At 38.7% G+C, this 26971-nt stretch overlaps 2 protein-coding genes and 1 pseudogene across 2 annotated transcripts; 2 read left to right on the forward strand and 1 right to left on the reverse strand.

The window, feature by feature from the left end:
• Nucleotides 1-220: 220 nt before the first annotated feature.
• On the reverse strand, nt 221-3454 carry LOC120159497 (probable LRR receptor-like serine/threonine-protein kinase At1g05700). The gene is given in 12 exon segments (XM_039170088.1): nt 221-573; nt 1064-1225; nt 1319-1358; nt 1441-1600; nt 1691-1907; nt 2027-2187; nt 2349-2429; nt 2509-2554; nt 2557-2579; nt 2682-2753; nt 2887-3025; nt 3145-3454. Coding segments are annotated over 12 exon segments (1764 nt in total).
• A 315-nt stretch (nt 3455-3769) lies between these two features.
• LOC120159432 (mediator of RNA polymerase II transcription subunit 6-like) lies at nt 3770-5862 on the forward strand. The gene is made up of 2 exons (XM_039170026.1): nt 3770-4082; nt 5688-5862. The coding sequence occupies exons 1-2, from the start codon at nt 3826-3828 to the stop codon at nt 5812-5814; spliced, it is 384 nt and encodes a 127-aa protein (XP_039025957.1). The 5' UTR covers nt 3770-3825; the 3' UTR covers nt 5815-5862.
• A 1845-nt stretch (nt 5863-7707) lies between these two features.
• LOC120159431 lies at nt 7708-26908 on the forward strand (annotated as a pseudogene).
• The last annotated feature ends 63 nt before the right edge of the window (nt 26909-26971 follow it).

The following is a 26971-nucleotide window of genomic DNA, read 5'->3' on the forward strand; positions in this document are numbered from 1 at the left end:
ATGTATGATTTGAATGGTAAAAAGAAACACTTATTTGCCAGCAATTATGATCAAGGGTCAAACCCTAATAACATCGAGAAAGAAAAAAGAAACACAGATTATTTATGTGTCCCATTAAATGAATCACAATAATACACTTTCACCTTGCTCTGGGAGAGGGTTCGGTATCCAGATTTATGCTTATTCCGCGCCTTAGGCCGCTAGTTCTTGGGCCGGGGACTCACCTGTTGCGAGCCACCTCTCTTTTCAAACACTCCTTCAATTCCATCACCACTTCGCTCATGGTTGGCCTATCGGTTGAGTTGCGACACGCACACCCCAATGCTAATTCCACAACTTTCCATGCAGAATTGATCTCGAAATTTCCACCCAACCTTGGATCAACGATGCCCTTGATGTCCCCTTTTGCCAACAAGGAACTAACCCATTGACTAATGTGAGTGGCTTCATCGTTCCATATGGTGATCACTGGCCTGCTTGTAAATATCTCCAATAGAACAACCCCAAAGCTAAACACGTCACTTTTCTCGTTTAACCTGTTGGTTGTTAGGTATCTGCATTCCAAGCATATAGAAGTTAGTAATTAATGATGTTTGTTTGATTTAATTAAAAATAATTGTATGATCATGTTTTCAGTTTGGTTTGGATAGAAAGTCGTAGTCAGTAGAAGGACCGTCGTAGTGTCAAAGTATTTTATCTGCATAAGAAAGTAGACAGGAGATGAGTGAAGATATCCTTTCTCCGATCTTGATTGAGAGGCTTTGTAGTAACCATTAATGCAAGTGTCAGAGATAGTATTATTATGAGGCTCGGTAAATATGGTAAGATTATAGGTGATAGTAGATTTGGCTCTGGTAGGTCATGTGCGACTGTTAGAGGTCATGCCAACAAGTCCCGGTTTTCAAGGAGTGTTGATGTTTGAGATTCTTTCTCCGGATTTCTTCCGAGATCTTGACTATGGGGTTCTCCTAGAACTTTGAGGCGTGAAAACAATGTGGAGGACTTTTGACGGAGGCGGAACAAATGTGAAACATGAAAAAGCTTACTCAGGTCAAGGTAGCCAGGGTGCCAGCAACAATTGTTGAGACATGAGTGCCACCTTCAGCTGGAAAAGCCCTTGACAAGCCAAAATCAGCTAATTTGGCTTGGAATTTTTCATTCAACAAGATGTTTGCCGATTTCACATCTCTGTGAACAATGGGTGGATTAGATCCATACTCCAATCCTAGATTTTTCAAATTCCACAACACATCATCTGAGTTATGTTCATCGCATATAGGAAATAATTGGATAGGTGAAAGGCTTTGAATTCTCTAACCTTGAGCTGCATCGACTGCTATCCGAAGCCTTTCTTCCCACTCATGGTATGTGCATCTCGATCTGCATCACCATAGCAACTTAAGTTCATTCAAGTTTGTGAATTTCAAGATGCATTTGAACAAATTGGGCGTGTGATGTTCTCTTACAAAGACCTGAAAGATGCTGCTTTAAGTTTCCATTAGCCATGTACTCATAGATAAGTCCCATATGGCTGCCTTCATTGCAATACCCAACAAGGTTAGTTAGGTTGGCATGATGCACTCTCATTAGGAGTTTGACCCGTAAAATGAAGCCACACATTGAATATAACCAAAAAATGTGCCAATGAGCTTAACATTATTCCAGGGGTTGAATAATAAATGTGCAGACCTCTGCGTGAAACTCCTTCGAGCCTTGGACTGATGATTTAGATAGCATCTTCACCGCTACTTGAGTATTATCCAAGCAGCCAAGGAACACTGTTCCAAATCCACCTCTCCCAAGAACAGTCACAAAGTTGTCGGTAATTTTTAGGACCTTGGAATATGTAAATTTTCGATTTATTGACTCCAATGTTGTTCCACCCTTGTTCTGATCCTCAGCACTCACTTTTGTAACAACTAACAATAGCACCAAAACACAAGTTTAATAAGCAGAGATGCACCTGGGGTATTCTTTTTCTCATTTTATTGAATAGATATGATCAATATTTTTGTGATATACATACCTTCTTGTTTTCTTCTTCGAAGGCTCCAAAATGCAGCTAATGCGGCTAAGATCACAAAAATCACAATAGCCGATGCTGCAAGTGGAACAACAAGCTTGTTCTTATGCTTCTCCTTCCTTTGGCATGAAGCTGTCAGACATAGGTCTGGATTTTCTCCGACACTTGCATCGATAAATGATTAAATCAGTGATATTTGAGATAAAAAAACGGAACAACTATATCGTCACTTGGGATTTAAACGCGAAAAATGGTACATGGTAGACTGTTCACTATCTTGAACTAAGATTCTGATATGAGTAATTGAATTTGACAAGAAGCAGACCTTAGTAATAGTGATCCATTGTTTGATCTCTCCATGAGTGCAACTGGAAGTGAACCTGAAAGCTTGTTTCCTTCCAAGTTTCTGCAGTAGGATTGATGCAACATCCATTATTACTTATAGATTTTCAATTTACATCTAATTCGAAAACAGGACGACTTACAAGATGCTCAAGAGCGGCATATGTGATAGAAAATCAGGTACATCTCTGTAAAGCTATTGTTTGACAAATCCCTGAAACAAAAATTTTCAATCTGTTCAATTTCCATGGTCATAGATGATGATTGCTGCTTCATTTTTTCATTCCTATCTGTCTAGACATAGATATTTACTTACAAATGTTGCAGCATTGCAAGCTTAGATATCGAAGCAGAGATCTTTCCAGTCAATTTGCTCGAAGACAAGTTTCTGATTGCATATGCAGTATGCAATGAATAGGTATGGATCATATGGAAAACGCCAAAGATACGTACATTTTACTAGAAAAGTGAAAGCATTTACTAGCTTAAACCAGCATGATTATTCCAAGACACATGCTTACAAAGATATAATTCGGTGAGGACCGGAGCCGTCATAACTGCAATTAAGGCCATCCCATGAGTAAGTTTTAGGTGCACAAGGATCTCCTTTCTAGTTTCTCTTCACTCCATATATTGACTTGATATCCGTTATTGCATCAACTGTAATTTTTAGTTAATTGTACATAGATGATTAGAATTTGTGTAATATATAGCACAGATCAAGTATTCTTTAAAAAAACTGGAGGAAAAAAAACTAAAGCAAGTTTGGACAACCGTACCATCTTCTGGGTCTGTTTGTGACTCTGGGAAATCTTTAACCATAAAAATTTCAAGAGCATTGAGGATCGGCGGATGCGTTGTTCTATTAGTCCTTTCCAGCCAATACTCGATGTAGTTTCCGCTGACCGGAACTGTGGTATACAAGGTTTTCGTATATAAGTAATCAGGAACAATAGGACCATACAAAAGTTCACCATTTTGAGATACGTTGAATTCTCTGATCTCGTTTTTCTTCAGCTTTTCGAGCTCTGCAAAGTGCATGTAAACATAATATTTTGCAGTAGGATCTGCTGGTTCCCAGTTAAACATAATATTTTGGAGAATAATTTTTCCAATAAAACTTTAAACATTATGATAAACAATTGTAATTTTTATAATTTCTATATATATATATATATATATAATTTGAAAGCTCTAAATGCAATACTAAATAAACTTCAATCTAAATATATAAAATAAAATACTAACTATTTTTATTAGAAAATAAGAATATTTATTAAAGAAATTATGTAAAAATATAAATATAAAAATAATAAAAATCATGATAAAACACAAACTAATCTTGCGATTAATTACGTCGACCGTTTTATTAACGACGTCGTTCGAGACCTTATATAGTTAAAAGGCATGATAACCGGACTAAACGTCAACTAGAACCTACCAGGAAACATAGTTCCAAAATGGCGACGCCACTAGTTCCGCCATCACAGGCGGCGGCAGGGGGGGACTTTGAAGCACCACCGCCACCTCCTATGCAGCCTCCTGGAACCGACATGACGGGCATATGTTTCAGAGATCAATTGTGGTTAAACACGTACCCTCTGGATCGAAACCTGGTTTTCGATTACTTTGCCCTATCTCCGTTCTATGATTGGACCTGCAACAACGAGCATCTCAGGATGCGATCCATTCACCCCCTCGATATCTCTCAACTTTCGTAAGTAAATTTAAGTCTAGTCTTTGTTCCCTGTCAATCAACTCTCTTTGGCATGTTGCAAGATAAATTATTCATTTTTATTTTTGGAATTGAATATGTCAATATTCTGAAAACCAATTGATACGTTAACGAATTAGTTGTTCGGGTAAATCAAAGCTTTAAATTTGTTAATATTTGGTTTTCAATATTACCCAGAGATGAGCCATTTTCCATGCATTCTGCCAGCGGAATAGGAAGCCTAGTGTTGTATTTGTGATTGGCTTTTTATTTACTTGAAAAATGCTTTGATAGCTACCAAAAAGCATTTGATTGGAAAACTTGCTGATTATCCTATCAATCATCGCTTATAATCCTAGTTTAAAGATTTAGTTATCAGTAATTTCTTTTTCCCCCCTTTAATATAGGAAAATGACTGGGATAGAATATATGCTTAGTGAAGTTATGGAACCACATCTCTTTGTTATTCGTAAGCAAAAGAGGGACAATGCAGAGAAAGTCACACCGATGCTGGCATATTATATTTTGGATGGTTCTATATCAAGCACCACAGCTTTGCAATGTCTTTGCAGCTCGAGTTGTAAGTTCCGTCACATTGTTTTCCTTTCATGTTTATGTCTGTATAACAAAATGATACTATCACCTGGACACTCATTTGATTTCAGTCTGGTAACATCATTCTTTTTGTTTAAATATTACCAAAACTGGTTTTCCATTCAGTCTTCAGATGTCTTGGTCATTTGTACTACACACCTGGAAGTGAATATCTAGTTAAGAAAGAAATCCAGTAATAAAAACCAAGAGGAAAAAAAGAGTTTTAAGAAGTAAACAGAGTTTAAAGGAATAGATTTCTGTTGTTTGTCTTCATAAAATTAGCATTCTTCCTGTATTGTCCCTTCGCATCGAGTCTGTTTGCACTTCATCTTTTGGATTTTGATATTTATCCATGTGACAGGGACGTGCTCTCTATTAATATCTAAAGCTTTTACAACTGCTGCATCAAAATTGGAGAAGATTGGATATGGTAAATATTTGTCTTTTTCCCTTTTTTCATTGATAGGAATCACTTCTGATTTCTTTAATTGGAAATAGTTTATGTTTATTTAGGTTTTAGAGAGAGAGAGAGCAATGTGAAAAACAGAGGAAGATTATATTCTTCTTGTTGTGACATGGTCCAATAAGTTTCTCAGTTACCCTAGTTTCTGACCACCATGTAATCCTTGCATAAACTAGAACAATTTTGTTGTGGTTGTCGGTGACTCATGATGCGGTTCTTAAATTCTTTCACAGTCGTGTAAATGTTCAAGGCATGCTGATCTAGTCCTATAATTACATGGTCAGAATAGTTATTTCATCCTTGCTTGTACACAGTTGATTGGTTTTTTTGTGAAGGATCTCTGTGTTCTCATTTAATAAGCAATATAGGGCAGTTTTAACTCTTTGATTTGTAGCTTTTTGGCGACATCATTCTAGGAGTAAGTTTTATCTGATTAATCAATCTTGTTAGTGTTTCAAACTCTGTAGGAATGCATCCATTGGTATCTCATATTGTGCCCGCATCATTCATTGTTGCCTTTTTACACTGTTTGAATTGAATTTCTGATACAGTTATACTGAAAATGAAAGTGAAACTTTGGAACCAAAGGGTGGTAAAGAGGCAATCGACTTCAAGGAAGTTAAGCGTGTGGATCATATTCTCGCCTCCTTACAGCGAAAGGTAACCAATGTGTTGTAAAATTTTGCCTCCACCTCTATATCGATCTTAATTTGTATGATCGTATAGATCCATATATGATCCACAACATTTTTCATTTGAGATTTCATTGGTTTGTTGCCTACTTGTCTTGCTTTTTCTACTTGATGTTTGTGGAGTTTATGCTTTCAGTAGTCCAAAAAATAGTCATGTGGAACTGACTTTGATAATCATAAATCACAACCTTTCTTTATGAAGAAATTTACTAGCCCCTTTTTGGTTTTTGAAAACTATCTGTGATTTCTTCTTTTTTTGAGAATAAATCTATGTATTCAAATTGCATTAGGGCCAGCCCCTCCACCACCTCCGTTTCCCGACGGCTTTATTCCTCCTACAACAGAGGCAGAGAAAGAGCCGGAAAACCAGCAAGCAGCGGAACCTCAACCTCCTGTCCTTGATCCCATCATTGATCAAGGTCCAGCTAAGAGAATGAAATTTTGAAGCCATTGTTTTTTTTAACCCATTTTTAATGGAGGATTAGACTGGTTTTGTATGAGTTGAATATTGATTTGAGATATATAGTATCTTAGGGTTTATTTATTGTTTATTTTATTATTTTATTTGGTTTTCACTACATGGATTTTCAAAAGTAATAATTAAACCGATTTAATAACTTAAACTGATTAAATTAATTAAATAAACCACAAATTAATTTGATCATAAATAATTTTTTTGAATAGTCTGAAATAATTACAAAGTAATATTTGTTCAAAAAAATTAATCAATTGATAACACACCTTGCGAATGCAATTATTCGAACTCTAAACTTCTTAAGACAATATTTGCACAGGTTAATTGTTCGAACTCAAAACTTCTAAAGAAAATATCTCGACTGAGGTCACTTGATAATTGAGTTATGTCACTTGATAATTGAGTTACGGGTCAAAGAATCAATAAGCGTAAGTGATGAAGTCAGGTCAAATTTATCTATTTAATATACATTTACTTATAATTACTTTAATTTAAAATTTTGTTCAAATTAGTCCTCTTCTGCCTAATGAATCAGGATATACCATCAAAAAATATTCAATTCTATAGTCAATTTTAGCCAACACGAGAAACGAGTCTGATGGTGTTGGAAAAAACGACACGCGTGTCAACTTCCCAGCGTTTCCCGACACAGCCCGTACGTCCATGGGGTTGCCACACCTCACCCCTGACGTCGGCTTGGTCGCACAAACGCTCATGGCTCTCCAATTCAGATCAGGGAATGCAGTGGTTACGTTTACGCCTGATAAGAACAAAGGAAGGGTGCCACCACCACAACTGGGCAATGACCATCATATGAACCGGCCTCAGAATGTCTGACAACTTGTGGTATCCAACGATGAGTCGACTCAGCCATGACAATGATGTTCTGCTTTAAGATAAGGAACCAAATCTTAGAAAATTAAATGGTGGGACTTTGCGAACTTGCTATCAAACTCTTGCTTCTTTGCCTCTCACTAAACCTAAAAATGCTTAAACATTTCCACTCTCAATTGTAATAAAACAATTATTTCTTCATCAATAAAGATATTGAATGAAGAATCAAAAGTTTTGTAGATTTTCAGGGAAGGACATGAGATTTTCAGTGAAGGACTTAAGATGTTGGAATTCTCAGTCAAGGACTTCCCCCGGCTGACTATAAATACCATGATATTTTGCTGCACCTTAACATCTCACCATCCTCATCACGCAACATTCAATTCTTTTTATATCATATTTGAGGGGTTTTTTTTGTTATCTTTTCATTCAAGATGACTATCCTCATTGATCAACCTGAGTTAGGTAATTCTTCATGATCTCCATCTTTTTATGCTATTTTATATATGAAAACAGTCTGTTTTAAGTAATTGAATTCTGGGATCTTTCTGGTTTTGTTTAGCAGGAGTTGAAGCAGGATTTATGGTGCCACAGATCAACGCTTTTGGCCACACTTTTAGGTTGAGTTTTCTGTTGCTTTTAAGAGCAAAAGGCCATTGGCCAATGGATATAAACATGAATAAAATCAATCTGTCGAAACGATTTTTAACGGGGCGAGATTTGGAAAACCGCGTCATTTTTAAATGTTCTCTTTACGATTGAATTTTAATTAAAAACAATGCAACTTTAGAAAACCTCTCGTTTCGAAAAATTTGGGATTCCTTTTAAATAAATTAAAATGTAGGTTCGAGGAGTCGCCACCAATCTTTGATTAGGGTGTGATTGGGCACCCAAAAACGTTGTCATTTTAAAAATTAATTTTAATTAAAACGACAAATTTACGGCCTACGTTACCAAAATCCAAGTTCGGGAGTCGGTTACGTGTGGGGAAGGATTAGCACCCTCACAACGCCCTAAATCGGTACCTAGTCGATTAATTAATGTCTTTGCAACGAATTCCGCAAGTTCAAATTTAATTTGATTAATGATCCCTTTAAACAACAAACATGCAAATTTGCAACATTCAAAGCAACAAAATAGATTTAATTTAAAATTACCAAGTCATTAGAAAGATAAAGAATATTCGATTATTTAAAAATATCGAGACCAGATCTTTAGTTCAGTTCTAACGACCTTTTCTCGAAAAGTTTAAATAGTCGAATATTTCCCTTTCTTTCGCTCCCAAATTTTACAATGATATATCCAAATTTAATTAGGCGTTACTGACGGGATACCATTTTAATCTAAAATCGTCGAAACAACTTTCCTGTAAGTTAAGAAAAGCCCTTCTGATAATTTTAGATTAAAAGGGCATTACCCTTAATTCCGATTATGTGATTAGATCAAGTTATTCACGTGAGGCTATCATGCAAATTATGCTGATTGAATGTCATGCAAAGAGTAATAAATATTATGATTAAAACATCATGTAATTTGAAATAAGTAAAAAGAATAAATAAAACATTATATACATATATTTTAATTAAAAAAAATACAAACCTCACATATTAACATATAATGTACAAATATGACTTAAATATAATAAAAAACATGACATGCAAAATTATTATATTTAAAAATATATAAATATTTCAAAAAGTGACTAAATAGGAATAAAACTAAAATTAACATACTAATTAAAAGTAAACGAAGGCTAAAATTAAATGAACACAAAATAAAGAAACTAAATTAAAAAAAGAAACATTCGAATTAATGACTAAAATATAAAGAAAATAAACCACAGACTCTTTTCATAAACATTGTCATTCCCAAGTACTGTAAACATAATATGAACAAAATATTACATAAGACCAAATTGAAATTTTCCAAAATTACACATCCAATGTCAAATTATCATGAAAATAGCCAAAACGTGATACAGGACCAAAAGGAAACACGCTGAAAATTTCAAGGCGAAATCATAAACAAATGAAGTTCAATTGGGGACCAAATCAGAACAGGTTGAAACTACAATGGCCTACACACAATTACCCCCACATCAAAACACGGAATACCCTCCTAGACGTCAACACGACGCCGTTTGGGACCTAAGCGCGACGACGCCGTTTTGGCGTGCGGTTATATGGCATATCAGGGTAAACTTGAAACCCTAGCTCATTATTTCACTCAGCCTAAACCAGAAAACCCTCGCCCCAGCCGTTTTCTCTCAAACCTCGCAGCGCCACTCTTCTTCTCTACTCATCTCTTCCTCTTCCACAGCAGATCGAGACCACCATCTCCGCTCGCAACCCTCGATAAAGCCCAAAACCTGTGGCCACCATGGCCACCACCGTGGGGCTCCGATGGGGAGCCCAGACATCACATAACCCCCCCCCGACGGTAACCCGGTAGTTACCAACCTGAATCTAAGGCCAAAACCCCTCGAAACCCAGATTTCCCTTCTCCTAAGACTCCCCACAAGATACTCAAAGGACCCAAGGGCAACCCCTGAATCTTAACTCAAACCCAACAAAAACCTACAACCCATTGCTCAAAACCGACATGCACGACTTAGAAAACAACGAAAGACGAAGGGTTTACCTTCTTCTCGGTTCCTAGCAAGGGCGACGGAAGCTTTCTGGATTAATGAGGTGGGTTTTTGTTTTTTCCTTCTTTTTTCGTTTGATGGTGGATTTTTTGGGTTCTTGTTGATTTTTTGGTTACTGGAAGTTTTCTTTTTGGTTCTGTACCTTTTTTTTCCTTCGATGATGGCTGATGGGTTGAGCGTTTTTTTCTTGGACGATTTTCCCTTTTTTTTGTTGATGGTTGGACCCTGTTTTTCTTGTTGTTGTCGATGGCTGGTCGTTCTCCTCCCCTCTAATGGTTACCCCCCCTTTTTCTCTCTTGTTTCATGTTCTGTTTTTCTAGTCGATCTCCTCGTTTTTTTTGCTTCCTCGTGTTCTGTTGTTTTGTGTGCAGGGCCCCCCGGTTGGGCATGGTGATCACGGGGCTTCAACAGCCTGGGCACGGGCGATGGGGAACAGTTCCGAGGGACTTCACGTGGGTAGCACCCGGTTGGTTCGTGCTGTCCCGAGGAATGCATGGTGGGTGCTGACTGGTGGAGACGAACGGTCGACAGAGGCTCGATCTGGACGTGGAAGGCGGCGCTGGGCATGGCAGCAGGGTTGGCTTCACGTGAGACTGCAGCTGGCTGGTTCGCGCACTGTCTTGGAGTTCTGGGAGCATCTGCGCACGATGGCTGGGGATGCTTGGGACGTCGTGAGCCGTTGGATCCTGATGACAGATCCAACGGCCTTCATGTTGCGACGCTGGAAGCTGGGATAGGAAAACCCTAACGGGTTTAGGGTTCTGTTGTTTGGGCTGTTTAATCCAGCCTGTTGTAACTTGTTTCAACTTGGGCTAATTAATAATATATAAACTGGAGTAAAGCTCGAACGAGAACCCCAGACAAAAACAGGTGTTTACAGCTGCCCCTCTTTGCTCATTCTTGTGTTAACAAGAATAGGGCAAAGATAAAAACAACGTGTTTTTGTTCAATTTCATCTTCGCTTTGAAACTTGATAAGGGATCTGTTCCACTCCTCTAGGGTAAGTGAGACTTGAAAAATCTTCAGACAACAGGTTCGCTCCCTATTCCTTCATGGAGTAGAAACTCGTACAATCTTTTGCCTACGGGTTCGCTCCCTCTTTCTTCAGGGAGTATAGAACTTGAAAATCTTCTGCAAACGGGTTTGCTCCTTCTTTCTTTAAGGAGTATAGAACTCGAACATCTTCAAACGGGTTCGCTCCTTCTTTCTTTAAGGAGTATAGAACTCGAACATCTTCGACTGGGTTCGCTCCCTTTTTCTTCAGGGAGTATAGAACTCAAAATCTTCTTCTTACGGGTTCGCTCCTTCTCTCTTTAAAGCATAGAACTCGAACATCTTCAAACGGGTTCGCTCCTTCTTTCTTTAAGGAGTATAGAACTCGAACATCTTCGACTGGGTTCGCTCCCTTTTTCTTCAGGGAGTATAGAACTCAAAAATCTTCTTCTTACGGGTTCGCTCCTTCTCTCTTTAAAGAGCATAGAACTCGAACATCTTCAAACGGGTTCGCTCCCTTCTTTCTTTAAGGAGTATAGAACTCGAACATCTTCGACTGGGTTCGCTCCCTTTTTCTTCAGGGAGTATAGAACTCAAAAATCTTCTTCTTACGGGTTCGCTCCTTCTCTCTTTAAAGAGTATAGAACTCGAAAATCTTCAAACGGGTTCGCTCCTTCTCACTTTAAAGAGTATAGAACTCGAACATCTTCAAACGGGTTCGCTACTTCTTTCATTAAGGAGTATGGAACTCGGATATCTCTTCAAACGGGTTCGCTCCTTCTTTCTTTAAGGAGAATAGAACTCGAATATCTTCAACAATCGTGTATGCTCCCTATTTCTTCAGAGAGTATGAGACTCGAACGATCTTCAACGATTGTTGGGAAATCTGCAAACATTTAAAATAATCATGCAATGTCATGATCCTATTCATGCCTACGATGTATGCAATTATGAAATTTAATGCACTTTCTTCTTCGAAAGAATACTATCCCCTTTGATTTCAATGGAACTCGGTTTCGCTTTGGGCATAGAGCATTTCACCGTTCACCCAGTTGATACTCTCAATACTATAACTTTTGGCTTGACAAGACTTTGACTTCTTTCTTTCTTGAGGCCTGCCAGTACCCCTGACCAATCTTCTTGATAAATGACAACATCCTTGGGTCATCCATTAATGGCTAAGATTGTCTATGAATTCCAAAGTTTTAGCTTTTCGCAACCCTACAAGCTTATGGGTAAAACCATTACTACTTCAGAATACCTGCATTTCCAAACCTTTTGCATAATATACAAAATGATCTCATGTACCACAAGTTAAGCTGTACGTTTTAACTTTTTCAAAATTAGATGCTTGTAAAAGGGAAATTAAGAAGGGAAAATCTCTTTATTTATATAAATGCGAAGAATTTTTAGGCAACTACATGACAAACTTTTAATCGGAAAAGAACCAAAGGATAGGTGTCTTCAAATATCAATAACACGAATGCTTTTGAACTGGCTGTCAGAATGACTCGAGTGTAGCTTCTGTGAAAAGGATCTCCAAAATTGTGATGACACCTAAGAGTACGAAGCTCTTTCTGAACCCTAAAATCTCTCATTAATCTTTGGTCTCAATCCCAACTGCCATTGTCGTTACTCATGTCAGGAGCTCTTCCTACTTCCAAAACAATTCAGATTATCCACCATGCACGAACTCTGAATTTAAAACTCAAGTCGCCCTTTGCGGTTTTCGACTCGAGACCTCCTTTGGTTTCAAGACGCCCTTTTCGAGTTTTCATCTTGAACCCTTCTTTTTTCCATTTTTTCATTTTTTTTATTTTTATTATTTATATTTTTTTTCACTCATTTTTTCTTCTTCTTTTTTCTTCAAGCAAAATACTTCTTAACTGCGTCAGAATTCACTGGATGAGGTAACTCAGACCCATCCATCTCAGTTAAGACCAGAGCTCCCCCAGAGAAAACTTTCTTGACAACATAGGGTCCTTCCCACTTGGGCATCCATTTCCCTCGGAAATCTTTTTGAATGGGCAATATCCTCCTGAGCGCCAAATCTCCTTCGTGGATTTCTCGAGGGCGAACTTTCTTATCATGTGCTCGTATCATCCGCTTCTGGTATATCTGACCGTGACAAATAACCTTCAATCTCTTTTCTTCAATCAGATTCAATTGGTCATATCTGGCCTGTACCCATTCTGCCTCATTTAGCTTCACCTCTGATAAAACCCGGAGCGAGGGAATTTCCACTTCAATAGGGAGGACAGCTTCCATCCCATAAACTAGAGAAAACGGAGTTGCCCCAGTAGACGTCCGTACAGAAGTCCGATAGGCAAACAGAGCAAATGGCAACTTCTCATGCCAATCTTTATAAGTTTCAGTCATCTTCTCTATAAGCCTCTTAATGTTCTTATTAGCCGCCTCCACTGCCCCATTCATCTTTGGGCGATAAACCGTGGAATTATGATGCTTTATTTTGAATTGCTCACATACAGATTTCATCATCTTGTTGTTTAAGTTCAACGCATTGTCAGAGATAATTTTCTCTGGTAAGCCATATCGGCAGATGATTTCTTTCTTCAAGAACCTACATATCGTTGACTGGGTAACACTTGCATAGGAAGCTGCTTCTACCCACTTGGTGAAGTAATCTATTGCTACCAGAATGAAGCGATGACCATTTGACCTTTGGAAAAATTTGCCCAATAACATCCAGCCCCACATAGAAAACGGCCACGGAGCTGTCATCACATGCAACGGATGAGGAGGGGTGTATTCTATCCCCATAAATCTGACACTTGTGACACTTTCGGGCATAATTGATGCAATCAGTTTCCATAGTTGACCAATAATACCCAAATCTCATCTGTCTGGCCATTACATGCCCATTAGCATGGGTGCCACATATTCCTTCATGTACTTCTTCAGAATCATTTTCGCTTCTTTAGTGTCCACACACTTAAAAGACTTGATCCATGCTTTTCTTATATAAGATCTCACCATTAAGCATACCCTGCTGCCATTCTTCTAATGGTCCTTTTGTCATTCTCAGTTGCCTGTTCGGGTAACTTTGATATTTATATACTGGAGGATATCATAGTACCAAGGTCCTTCATCATCTTCTTCTTCAATGTCAAGCAGTGGGCTGGATACTCATAAGCCTTCATCTCAATAGGCATCATATTCGAATGCTCGTTCATCTTAAAGGCCGCTGCCAAAGTAGCCAAGGCGTCCACCATTTGATTTTCTTCTCTGGGGAGGTAATTGAAAGTCACTTCTTCAAATCTCCATCCCAGAACTAATTTACGATATTCCACAAGTTTGGGATCTTTGGTTTCCTATTCACCTCTGAGTTGGTAAATTACCAAAGCTGAATCCCCATATACCTTCAGCATTTTTGCTTTGATTCAATAGCTGCTCTAAGACCCATACACAAGCCTCATATTCAGCCATATTGTTTGGACAATCAAAATTGAGCCGACTGGTAAAAGGATATGCTCTTCCTTGGTGAGACCAAGATTGCCCCCAATCCCATGCCCCAAGGCGTTTGAAGCCCATCAATTAGATACTTAAAGGGTCCAGCTTAGATATGAGCCAGGTAGTATGATACAACATATACTGTCTAAGTCTTCTGGTAGCCCACACTAAAGCGAACACAATTTTTCAATTGGTGAGTATCTGGCATCACACTCAGTGAACTTCTTACTGAGATAGTAGATAGCCCTCTCCCTCTTCTCAGTTTTGATCATGTTGCCTCAAACACATCCCATTGAATTGTCATAAAACGGACAAGTAAGAATTAAAGGCTTTCCTGGGATAGGTGGCGCTAGATCGGAGTATTCGAAAGATATCTCTTTACTGCCTCAAAAGCCTCTCGGCAATCTTCACTCCATTCTCCTGAATCATTCTTACGAAGAAGGCGGAATATGGGATCACATCTTTCGGTCAGCTGCGGATAAACCGAGCGATGTAATTTAATCTCCCCAAAAATCCTCGAACCTCTTTCTGTGTCTTGGGGCTGGCAAATCTGAATGGCTTTTACTTTATCGGGATCTATTTCGATTCCCTTTCGGCTCACTACGAATCCCAACAGTTTTCCCGATGTCACCCCAAAAGTACACTTATTTGGGTTAAGTTTTAGTTGGCACTTCTTTAATCTTGAAGAGCTCCTCAAATTCTCGACATGTTCCTCCTCCGTCTTGGGCTTTGACAATCATATCATCGACATAGACTTCAATTTCTTTAGCATCATGTCATGAAACAACGTCACCATGGCCCTCTGATAGGTTGCCCCTGCATTCTTTAATCCAAACGGCATGACTTTATAGCAAAACGTCCTCCAATAGTGATAAACATTATTTTTTCTCCATATCAGGGTACATTTAATTTGATTATAGCCGGAGAAACCATCCATAAATGAGAATGAATTTCAGCAGTATTGTCCACTAACGCATCTATATGTGGCAAAGGAAAATTATCCTTTGGACTAGCTCTATTCAGATCTCTATAGTCGACACACATTCGTACTTTCCCATCCTTCTTTGGTACTGGGACAATATTTGCTACCCTCAGGATATTTGGCCACTGTGAGAAACCCAGCATCAAATTGTTTCTTCACTTCTTCTTAATCTTGAGCAGCATCTCGGGTCTATTCTTCTCAGTTTCTGTTGTACGGGCTTGCAATCAGGCTTTATTGGTAATTTATGGACAACCAATTGTATCCAGCCTGGCATGTCCTCGTATGACCAAGCAAATACATCCTGAACTCTTGAAGTAATTCTATCAAGCTTTGCCTCCCTTCAGTAGACAGGGTGGTACCAATCTTTATTTCCTTCTATCCTCATCTGTACCAGGTTCAAGATCTCTGTAAGCTCTTCGTGAGGCAGGATGCTCATCTTCTGTTCCACCATCTTTAGTAATTCTGAGGGTGGTTCACATCCTCATCATCATCACAACCTTCGATTTCCCTTGACATATGGGCATCTCGAAATCAATCTCCGGGTCAGAGTCATTAGCATTCGTATTATTGATATCTGAGTTCCTGAAATGATAACGAAAAAGAAGATATATATACATATATACATATATACATATGGGAGAATCTTTCCCCATATAAACAAATAGAAATAAATAATATATGTGTATATTCAAACAAAAATGCATGAGGAAATGTTTGCCATTTGGGAATTAACAAAACACATCTTTTATTGAAAGCAAGTAAGACACACAACTTAACCCTTTACATCAAATCACTACTGTCCCAGGGTATGAACAATAGGGAAGAATTCTAGTGTATTACTCTGCAAAAGATTTGTAAACTACAGGCAATTCCTCCGCAGTCCAGTTGTTCAACACAAAGCCCAGTGGCGCAGGGTAGATGCCATAGCTCATTTCTTTGAAATCGTCGGTTATGACATTAATGCCCAAGTCTCCAAGGCATTCTCAACTATCCCTTTACTGCTTTCCAAAGTCCCTTGAAACATATATCCTCCTGATACGAAAATGCTGCTCAATGGCGGGAATGTCATGGGCTCCCAGCTTGGGCCCTCACCAGTCAATCTTGCCTTTCTCAATTCCTGAATTCTTGATGCTTCTCATTTTTCTTTTAAAGTTGGCTGATACCCTAAAACCGAACCTGTCTCTTTTAGTTACAGGGTAGATTGGGCCACCAGTCCTTGCAACCGAGTCCAACCCTTTGCCAGTTTTTGCTCCTCTTCCAAGAGTCAGCTTAAGCCCCTTTGGTGCAGTTTGACAATCTAGGCCCGGGATCTTCTTTCTTCTGCCACAAACATGGCATTGACGTATTCCAGTGATCTGAAAGAACATTCAACAGCTTGCTCTTCCCTTCAACGTATGGAGAAGTAGTAGAAACCGAAGCAATGTCTCTTCAGCATGAATGCATATAAGCCTCCCATCAATTGCAAATTTTATCTCTGGTGCAATGTTGACGGAACGCACCGGCCTGATGAATCCAGGGTCTTCCCAATAAGCAGTTGTATGTAGGCATGATGTCCATCACGAAACTCCACTTCGTATATCGCCGGGCCAATAGTCAAAGGGATATCAATCTTGCCTAGAACTTCTCTCTTCGTTCCATCAAAAGCTCGAACCACACTTTGAAAGCTTCTCATCAAGGTGCTGTCCACTGGCAGTTTTTTTCAGGGTCACCAAGGGCATCACATTTAACGCCGAACCGTTATCTATTAGTACTCTGGATAGAACATGCCTTTGCACCTAACTGTGATGTGTAGAGCCTTGTGATTGCCAATCATCCCAGAAGGGATCTCGTCCTCAGAAAAAGATAAAAAATTATCGGCCTGGATGTTGGCAACTAGTCGGTCCAGCTTTCGTGGGTATCTCCTTCGGACAAAGGTTTGGTTTAAACTTTAACAGGGCATTGCGATGAGCCTCTGAACTTAGAAGAAGTGATAGGAGAAATACGGGCAGGCAGCTTGTGCAATTGCTCAACAATACTGTATTCACTATGTTTCAAAAATTTTAAAAATTCAATCGCTTCATTCTCCGTTACTGGCTCATTGACGATGGGTTCATCTTTCTTATCTGCACATACTTTTTCCTTTCTCGACAGCAATCTTTTCTCAGGTTCTTTGTGATAATCTACCACTCCTGGTCATGTGTCCACTTCATCTACCTCTTCCGTTGCTTTGTAACCTCTCCTATTTGACAAGTATATCTCCAGGGTACCTGTTTATTGCTTTGTACAGGAACGGAGGGGAGGTGTAATAATCACCTTGGAGCTACTCTCAGCACTCGTTGGGAGTAATGACGAGGGGACAACTAGCACTATAGACCTCTTTGGATGATCCCTCAGAGGCGTAAACTTCCGCTTCACGTGAGACTGCAGCTGGCTGGTTCGCGCACTGTCTTGGAGTTCTGGGAGCATCTGCGCACGATGGCGGGGGATGCTTGGGACGTCGTGAGCCGTTGGATCCTGATGACAGATCCAACTTGTTTCAACTTGGGCTAATTAATAATATATAAACTGGAGTAAAGCTCGAACGAGAACCCCAGACAAAAACAGGTGTTTACACAATCAAGGCTACTTTATTTCATTATCAGGGAAAAAAGACAAAAGGACCCATCTTTCTCCTTTTCATCATGTGCATATTAGGTTATGACTGATCATTCTTCACTGTATTTGTGAACTGCAGAGATTATCATGTTGAAAGTGAGAGGCAACAGGCTGTAGAGAGTTTCTATCGAACCATACATATGACTTTGTATGTAGCCTGTGCTTCATTGTGCAATCACTCCATTTTTCCTAAATTTTTGTACATTTGAAGTTAAAAAATTTGGAGAGAAAAAAAAACACTCAATCTGCAGGTCAAGAGAATGAGAAAAGAGTTATGGGAAACTGGACAAGGTGAAATGAGCATATGGGAATGCTGTGAACTTCTTAATGATGTAGTTGATGAGAGTGATCCTGACTAGATGAGCCTCAGATTGAACACTGTGCAGACGGCCGAGGCTATCCGAAAGGACTATCCCGGGTGAGGACTGGCTGACCTCACAGGCCTATCCATGGTAATATATCTTCTTATCGGACATTTATTTCTCGAGATCGATATTTTGCATGATGTGTGTATTGTTAACTAGTGGTATGTTCTTCTATGGGGTTTTTTGGGAAACTGGACAAGGTGGAAATGAGCATATGGGAATGCTGTGAACTTCTTAATGATGTAGTTGATGAGAGTGATCCTGACTTAGATGAGCCTCAGATTGAACCATGGTAATATATCTTCTTATCGACATTTATTTCTCGAGATCGATATTTGCATGATGTGTGTATGTAACTAGTGGTATGTTTCTTCTATGGGTTTTTAGACCTTGGAAAAGTTATTCTTCATCCTAGCTTTGGAGGGCTTCCCCAGTGGGCTGTTGTAGGTGATACATATCCCGTCGGCTGTGCTTTCGATGAATCGATTGTTCACCACAAGGTAATTCCTTTATAAACAAACTCGTCGCTTCGAAACATTGAACAATTTCGTTTATTCTGATAATCTCCAACTATCTAGTATTTTCGAGGTGCAGTATTTTGAGGAAAATCCAGACTATCACAACTCTGCTTACAACACTAAATATGGAGTGTACTCAGAGGGATGTGGACTTTGTTGCGGAAAACGGGTTATTTCCCACACGAACGTAGTTTTAAAATTGACCTAAAATGTCAAGACTAAAACCACCAAATGTTGCACAGCGGATAAACCTGTCAAACTATTCAATATTGAAACACAATGAAAAAGAACCGAATAAAAAACAATAAATGAGAGAACATACCAAATTTACGAGATTCGACGAGAATATCGTCTACTCCTCGGGCACCACACCGGATGATAACTTCACTATATCGCTAATATTACAACAAATGGAATTCTTTAGAATTCCCAAAGTTGGGAGAATGAAGAATACAAGAGGAAGAGAGAACTTGTTTTTGGGATGATTTCTAATGGAAATACTTAGGCCTATTTATAGTTGAGTTTCAAGAACAATATGTTCAAAGTTTGGCCACCTACCAAAGAATTTTCCAATGTGTACAAGTTGGCCACCAAATATGAAATTCACATGTTCAAAGTTTGGCCACCAACCAAGATGAAATTTCCAATAAGTCAACTTAATTTCTAGACAAATCTAACAAATCTCCACCTTGGCTTGAAATTACCAAGCCTACTCAACTTCTTCAACTCCCCAAATTTGTAGTGCCTCTAATTGCGCTCACAAGCGCCACACAACCGAAGGTGTTCATACTTTCAAGATGTTAATCAAGTTCAAACAATGATTGAACTTGATTACTGTTACCACCTTGGTCATCATATCTACAGGATTTTCTGATGTCGCAATTTTCTGAAGTAGAATCTTTCCTTCTTCAAAGATCTCTCGCACAAAGTGATACCTCACGTCGATATGCTTAGTCCTTGAATGGTAGACTTGATTTTTCGCTAAGTGAATAGCGCTCTGACTGTCACAATAGAGACTAATGTGACTTTGAACAACTCCCAAGTCTTCCATCAACCCGTTAAGCCAAATTGCTTCCTTTACAGCCTCTGAAACTGCCATGTATTCTGCCTCTGTAGTAGACAAGGCCACCGTAGATTGCAATGTAGACTTCCAACTTACTGGGGCTTTAGCAAGAGTAAACAAATACCCAGTAGTTGATCAACGCTTATCCAAATCACCAGCATAATCAGAATCAACATATCCAACCATACACTGACCAAGTGCTTCATCCTGTTCAAAAACTAAACCAACATCCACGGTTTGTTGGAGATACCGTAGAATCCATTTCACAGCTTGCCAATATCCTTCTCCAGGATCATGCATGTACCTACTCACAACTCCAACTGCTTGTGAAATGTCAGGACGCGTACACACCATTGCGTACATCAAGCTCCCAACTGCATTAGCATATGGAACTTTTACCATATACACTCGTTCTTCGTTAGTTTTAGGAGATAATTGAGAACTAAGTTTCAAATGAGAAGCCAATGGGATACTTACATGTTTGGTATTTTCATTCATGCCAAAACATTGTAATACCTTTCTCAGATACTGCTTCTGTGTTAAACAAAGCTTCCCTCTCTGTCTATCTCTGCTTATCTCCATACCAAGAATCTTCTTGGCATCACCTAGATCTTTCATCTCAAACTCTTGATTCAATTGAGCCTTTAATTTGTCTATCTCCTTTTGACTCTTCGAAGCGATCAACATATCGTCAACGTACAAGAGAAGATAAATAAAAGATCTATCTTTGAGCTTTTTCAAATACACACAATGATCATATTTGCTTCTAATATACTTTTGCCTCCTCATAAAGCTATCAAATCGCTTGTACCACTGCCTCGGAGATTGCTTCAATCCATATAGCGATTTGTTCAGCTTACAAACCCATTTCTCATAACCACCATCTTTGTATCCTTCTGGTTGTGTCATATTGATCTCCTCTTCTAATTTACCGAGCAAGAAAGCCGTCTTTACATCAAGTTACGCTAGCTCCAAATTCAACTGTGCTACCAAGGCCAACAATATTCTAATGGAGGAATGCTTCACAATAGGGGAAAATACTTCATTGTATTCGATTCCCTCCTTTTGAGCGTAGCCTTTAGCAACCAACCGTGCCTTGTAGCGAACATCTTTCTTGTTATGAGATCCATCTTTCTTTACAAATACCCACTTGCATCCAATGGCTCTTTTACCTTTCGGTAATTGTGCTAGTTTCCAAGCGTCGTTCTTTTGGAGAGATTGCATTTCTTCATCCATGACATTTTTCCACTTATCACTTTCCAAGCTTTGTATTGCTTCTTGGTAAGTGATAGGGATATCATCATCAACAACTGGAAGAGCATAGGCCACCATATCAACAAATCGAGCAGGTCTACGAATTTCTCTCCTTGGCCTTGTAACTGCAAGTGTTTCTGGTGTCTCCAATGGTTCTTGGGTTTGAACCTTTGCATCTTCTGATTCTTCTATTGGAGTTGAAGAATCAGCTGCATCAACTTTTGGGATCATCATCTGCTGAAACTCCACCTGTTTTGGAGTATGCTTCACCTGCTGCGGAGTACTACTTGTCTGGACAACTTCACTTGTTACCTTCTTTACTAGGGCAGATTCATCAAAGGTAACATCTCTGCTACAAATTATCTTCTTGGTGTCTAAACACCAAAGGCGGAATCCCTTCACTCCATGGGTGATTCCCATAAAGAGAGCCTTCTTTGCTCTCGGATCAAGCTTGGATTCCTTCACATGATAATAAGTAGTGGATCCAAATACATGCAAGGAATCATAATCAGTAGCAGGTTTTCCAGACCATACCTCCAATGGTGTTTTTCCTCCTATCGCTGATGACGGCAGACGATTAATGAGATGGCCAGTATATGTCACAGCCTCAGCCCAAAATACCTTGCCTAACCCAACATTAGACAACATACATCGAACTTTCTCCAATAGTGTTCGATTCATACGCTCTGTCACCCCATTCTGTTGTGGTGTATGTCTAACAGTGAAGTGTCGAACAATACCATACTCATGGCAAACGTCAAAGAATGGGTCACTTTTATATTCACCTTCATTGTCCGTCCTAAGACGTTTGATCTTTCTACCAGTCTGGTTCTCGATCATATTTTTCCATTTCAGGAAAATTTGAAGCACTTCATCTTTAGACTTCATCGGATACACCCAAACTCTTCTGGAAAAGTCATCTACAAAAGTTACAAAATAATGGTTTCCTCCCAAAGACGATGTCTTTGAAGGATCCCATACATCTGAGTGAATATAATTTACAATACATTTTGTATTATGTATAGTGGTGCCAAACTTCACTCTCTTCTGCTTTCCCAAAACACAATGCTAGCAAAAGTTTAATTTGCAAGCCTTTGCACCTTTCAACAATCCTTTCTTTTCCAGAATTTGCAAGGATTTCTCTCCAGCATGTCCCAACCGCATATGCCAACACTGGGTTGCGTCCAAATCACCACCTCCGGAAGCTGCTGCAACTGCTCCAATAATTGTACTACCTTGGTAATAATACAAATTATTTTTCCTGATGCTCTTCATCATCACAAGTGCGCCATATGTGACTTTTAAAACTCCATCTCTCATAGTGACTACTGAGCCTTTGGATTCTAAGGCTCCCAACGAGATGAGATTTTTCTTCAAACTGGGCACGTATCGGACATCCGTCAGAACTCTGGTTGATCCATCTTGATTCTTCAATCGAATTGAACTTATCCCAACAGTTTTACATGCATTGTCATTGCCCATATAAACAACTCCTGCATTTAGTTCCACTAAATCGGAGAACCACTCCCGATTAGGGGACATATGATAGGTGCAACCCGAATCTAATATCCACTCATCGGAATGGAATGTTGTTGATGAAGCAACCAATGATATGTCAGAGTCATGTGCATCATGCTCTGCAACACATGCATCTGGAGCAGCTTTTCCTTTCTTCTTCAGCTTCGGACAATCTTTCTTCCAATGGTCTTTCTCATGACAAAAGGCACATTCATCTTTTCCCAGTCTGGACTTCGAATTTGATCTCCCTCTCCACTTTGGCTTTTGACTTTTCGAGCGACCTCTTGCCACCATGGCCTCTGCTGCTTTGTACTTGCTCTCCTTCTTGGTTTTCTTCCTGAATTCATAACTATACAAAGCAGTAGTTACATCTTTAAGGGTAACATTATCCTTACCATGAAGTAACGTTGTCTCAAGGTGCTCAAATTCATCTTGAAGAGATGACAACAACATCAAAGCCAAATCTTCATCTTTGAAGGTTTCATCCATGCCCAATACGTCTTCCACTAGCTCATTGAACGCAGTGATGTGTTCATTCATACTGGTGCCTGGTTGATAATCAAATCTGAACAATCTTTTCTTCATGTGGAGACGATTATGAGAGCTTTTCTTCAGGAATTTTTCCTCCAAAGCTTTACACATCTTACTTGCAGAAGTCTCGTTCTTGTAGCCATACTTCTGCTCCCTGGAAAGACAAGATCGAATCGTGCTGCACGCCAAACGATTGATTGTTCCCCATTCTTTCTCTTTCATATATTCGGGCTTTTCTTCCTCAATGACGATGTCTAGACCTTGTTGGAATAAAGCGTCTAACACCTCGCCTTGCCACATGCCAAAATGACTGGATCCATCGAACAACTTCACCGAGAAATTTGCATTTGACATCACCCTCCTCACCGGTCCAAATGAAGAGCTTGATGTCTCAACTGATCCGTATTTTGGCATTTTAATTCTAACGAACATATTCAATATCACAAACTGTATATTTTCAGTAACGGAACCACCAGGATAACCTCAACTGAAGCTCTGATACCAATTATTGAGAAAAACGAGTTATTTCCCACACGAACGTAGTTTTAAAATTGACCTAAAATATCAAGATTAAAACTACCAAAGGTTGCACAGCGGATAAACCTTTCAAACTATTGAATATTGAAACACAATGGAAAAGAACCGAATAAAAAATAATAAAAGAGAGAACACACCAAATTTACGAGGTTCGACGAGAATATCGTCTACTCCTCGGGCACCACACCGGATGATAACTTCACTATATCGCCAATATTACAATAAATGGAATTCTTTGGAATTCCCAAAGTGGGAGAATGAAGAATACAAGAGGAAGAGAGAACTTGTTTTTGGGATGATTTCTAATGGAAATACTTAGGCCTATTTATAGTTGAGTTTCAAGAACAATATGTTCAAAGTTTGGCCACCAACCAAAGAATTTTCCAATGTGTACAAGTTAGCCACCAAATATGAAATTCACATGTTCAAAGTTTGGCCACCAACCAAGATGAAATTCACATGTTCAAAGTTTGGCCACCAACCAAGATGAAATTTCCAATAAGTTGGCCACCAACCAAGATGAAATTTCTAACTTGTCAACTTAATTTCTAAACAAATCTAACAGACTTAACAATGTTCTGATGTCATGGGGACATGATGACTACATGTATCTGGTCTCTCTCCCCACCTAAGTATCCGATATGAATTCTGGTGCCTTTTTCGCATCCTTAAATGCATCAATAAAAACTAATTCAGAATCTATACTCAGGTTGCTAAAGAGAACAATACGACTCTGTCGTCAGCAACTCTTTTCATTATTAGATACCATTCATTCTATGGTAAGGATGAGTCCCCTTGATCAATTCCAATTTACATAATTGAGATGATGCATTTTATTTTGCAGCCCTGCATAGGTCAGGATCATACAAGCAACTTATGAATGAGGAGGATGTCGAGAATCTGAAGTGGCTCGAAATATTCAAGTATGACTTCTGATTTATTTTATACCTGACCGACTTCTAGATGAATCGAACATTATGCCTACAAGCGGTATGCGACAAGTCTGAGATTTGAATCTTACATTTTATGCAGCAAATATGATCTTTACAGCAAGAGCAAAGTTCGGATCGATGTCGAAAAGGTCAAGCCATACTATGTCTCCCTTATAGAAAAGGTTAGCATAGCTTCAGACTTGGCTTAGTCCACCTATATCCTTGTCATGTTCTGCAATACAATTAATTAATTTTCTTCTTTCTTTTTCTACAGTACTTTCCGACAAAACTAAGATGGTGAATTTCGGTTCTTCCTGATCCCACACATTCATTCCTCGCATCAAGCTTGAAGACGGTCGAGTCAACTAGATGTTTCTTTTCTCTATATATATATATATATAAAGTAATGGTTATAATTTCGGTTTCAGAATTCATCTGTTTCCTTGTAATAAAAGTAATGCTAGCGTTTTCAACAATTGTCATCAAAGAATAGGCCCTGTTTTAAACATATTCCTTTTATAATAAGACCATTCCTTGAGTTCGAGTCAAGTAAACTTTTAAGTCTTCTTTGAACGTATATATAATGGGAAGCTCTGGCTTAAGGAAATGCAGGGGAAAGAAACATAAAGAAATTAATGCGTTGGATATTGGAGCAAATCATAATTTTGATTGGAAAATTGTTAATTAAAAAGAATAAGCGAAGTTGCAGATGACTTTCATACAAAGACTTATTCGATTAAGAAGTGTATATAAATACGGTGGATTAGTACCAACAAATGTAGTATATCATCGTTCATAAATACGGGGACAAGACAAGATATGTTATGATAACCTTTGTTCTTTTTCTTATCTCCCATGATACCCTGTGCTATGGCACGTGCTCTTCTTCCTTGTGGTACAAACCCTAGAAGAAGATTATTGTGTTTTGATTGAATTCATACTAGTCGAGGACTGGAATTGATTCATATTCAACAGTCATGGTGGCAGTGCACATATGCATGATGTAAATGTCAATCCTTTAATTAGACTGTAAATCTGTAATGGGGGACCAAGACCATGCAACGTATAACTTGGTAAAGATATTTTGGAATTATTCAAAAAAGACATTATTACCATTCAATCTAGGGTTGCTTCAGCTACTCAATTCTCCGTTTTCTATTTACAAACTTGTGAAGGAAATAGCAAGAAGTTTATTGCTCCACTTTTCGTATCCATTGTAGTTGCTATGGCTCTTGTCATCCTCCTAAGCGTTCTAATCATCTTTCACAGAAGAAAACGAAGAAAACAAACTGGTATTTTCACTCTTTCATGTCCATAACTTAATTTGTTGTTAATATGGTGGTTTGATTAATATTGCTTACCAAAATTATTGTAGAAGTTATTAGTTCTACTGCATAAAACGAGGAAGGATTGCTGAAATCCAAGAATCGACCCTTTACTTGCTTTGATATTGCTACGGTTATTGCTAACTTTAACACCGAAATCGGAGATGGAGGATTCGGAAAAGTGTTCGTTGGTCACCTTAATGATGGCACTGCAGTCGCCATGAAGTTGCTTTCTTTATCTTCAAAGCAAGGTTACAAGGAGTTCCAAGCAGAGGTTAGATATAAATGTTGCAAGCATCTTCAATTGAAAGTGTCATTTCATGTTTAACTTTTTACATCTACGTCCTCGTTCGTATAAAATGACTTGTACAGGCACAACCCTTGATGATTGTACATCATAAGAACCTTATTTCTCTAATTGGTTACTGCAAGAAGGATGACCAAATGGCACTTGTTTATGAGTTCATGGCGAACGGAAACCTGAGGCAGCATTTATCTGGTATGGATTGATGATTGTATCATGTATATTCAAATTTTGTTCGAATCGTCACTAACGAAAGAGATGATTTGTTTGCTTGTAGAGACAAAGAAAACTGTTTTAAACTGGGAACAAAGACTTCAAATTGTGGTAGATGTTGCACAAGGTATGTGATCTCTTTAATATGACATATGCTTTCGATTTTTTTGGCTCATTTTCAATCTTTCCCAATTAAAATAGCTTACTCTTTACTCATGAGTCATGACTTATGTTGCAGGGTTGGACTATCTACATAATTGTTGTAAGCCGCCCACAGTCCAAAAAGATTTGAAACCTTCCAACATCTTATTGACTGAAAACGTGCAAGCAAAGATAGCTGATTTCGGGCTGTCGAGAATTTTCTCTACAAAAACTGCCTCTCATGTATTAACATCTTGCCCTGCCAGCACATTAGGATACGTCGACCCTGAGTAAGATCTATCTATCTGTCTCTATCGATCTAATAATTGTAGTAAACATCTTAGTTACGAAAAACCCTCTGTGATTTCGATGTAAGTTTCATGCAACAGGAAACTTGAATAAGAAA

This window comes from Hibiscus syriacus, unplaced genomic scaffold (assembly GCF_006381635.1).
Source record: "Hibiscus syriacus cultivar Baekdansim isolate YM2019G1 unplaced genomic scaffold, ASM638163v2 tig00111366_pilon, whole genome shotgun sequence".
NCBI lineage: Eukaryota > Viridiplantae > Streptophyta > Magnoliopsida > Malvales > Malvaceae > Hibiscus > Hibiscus syriacus.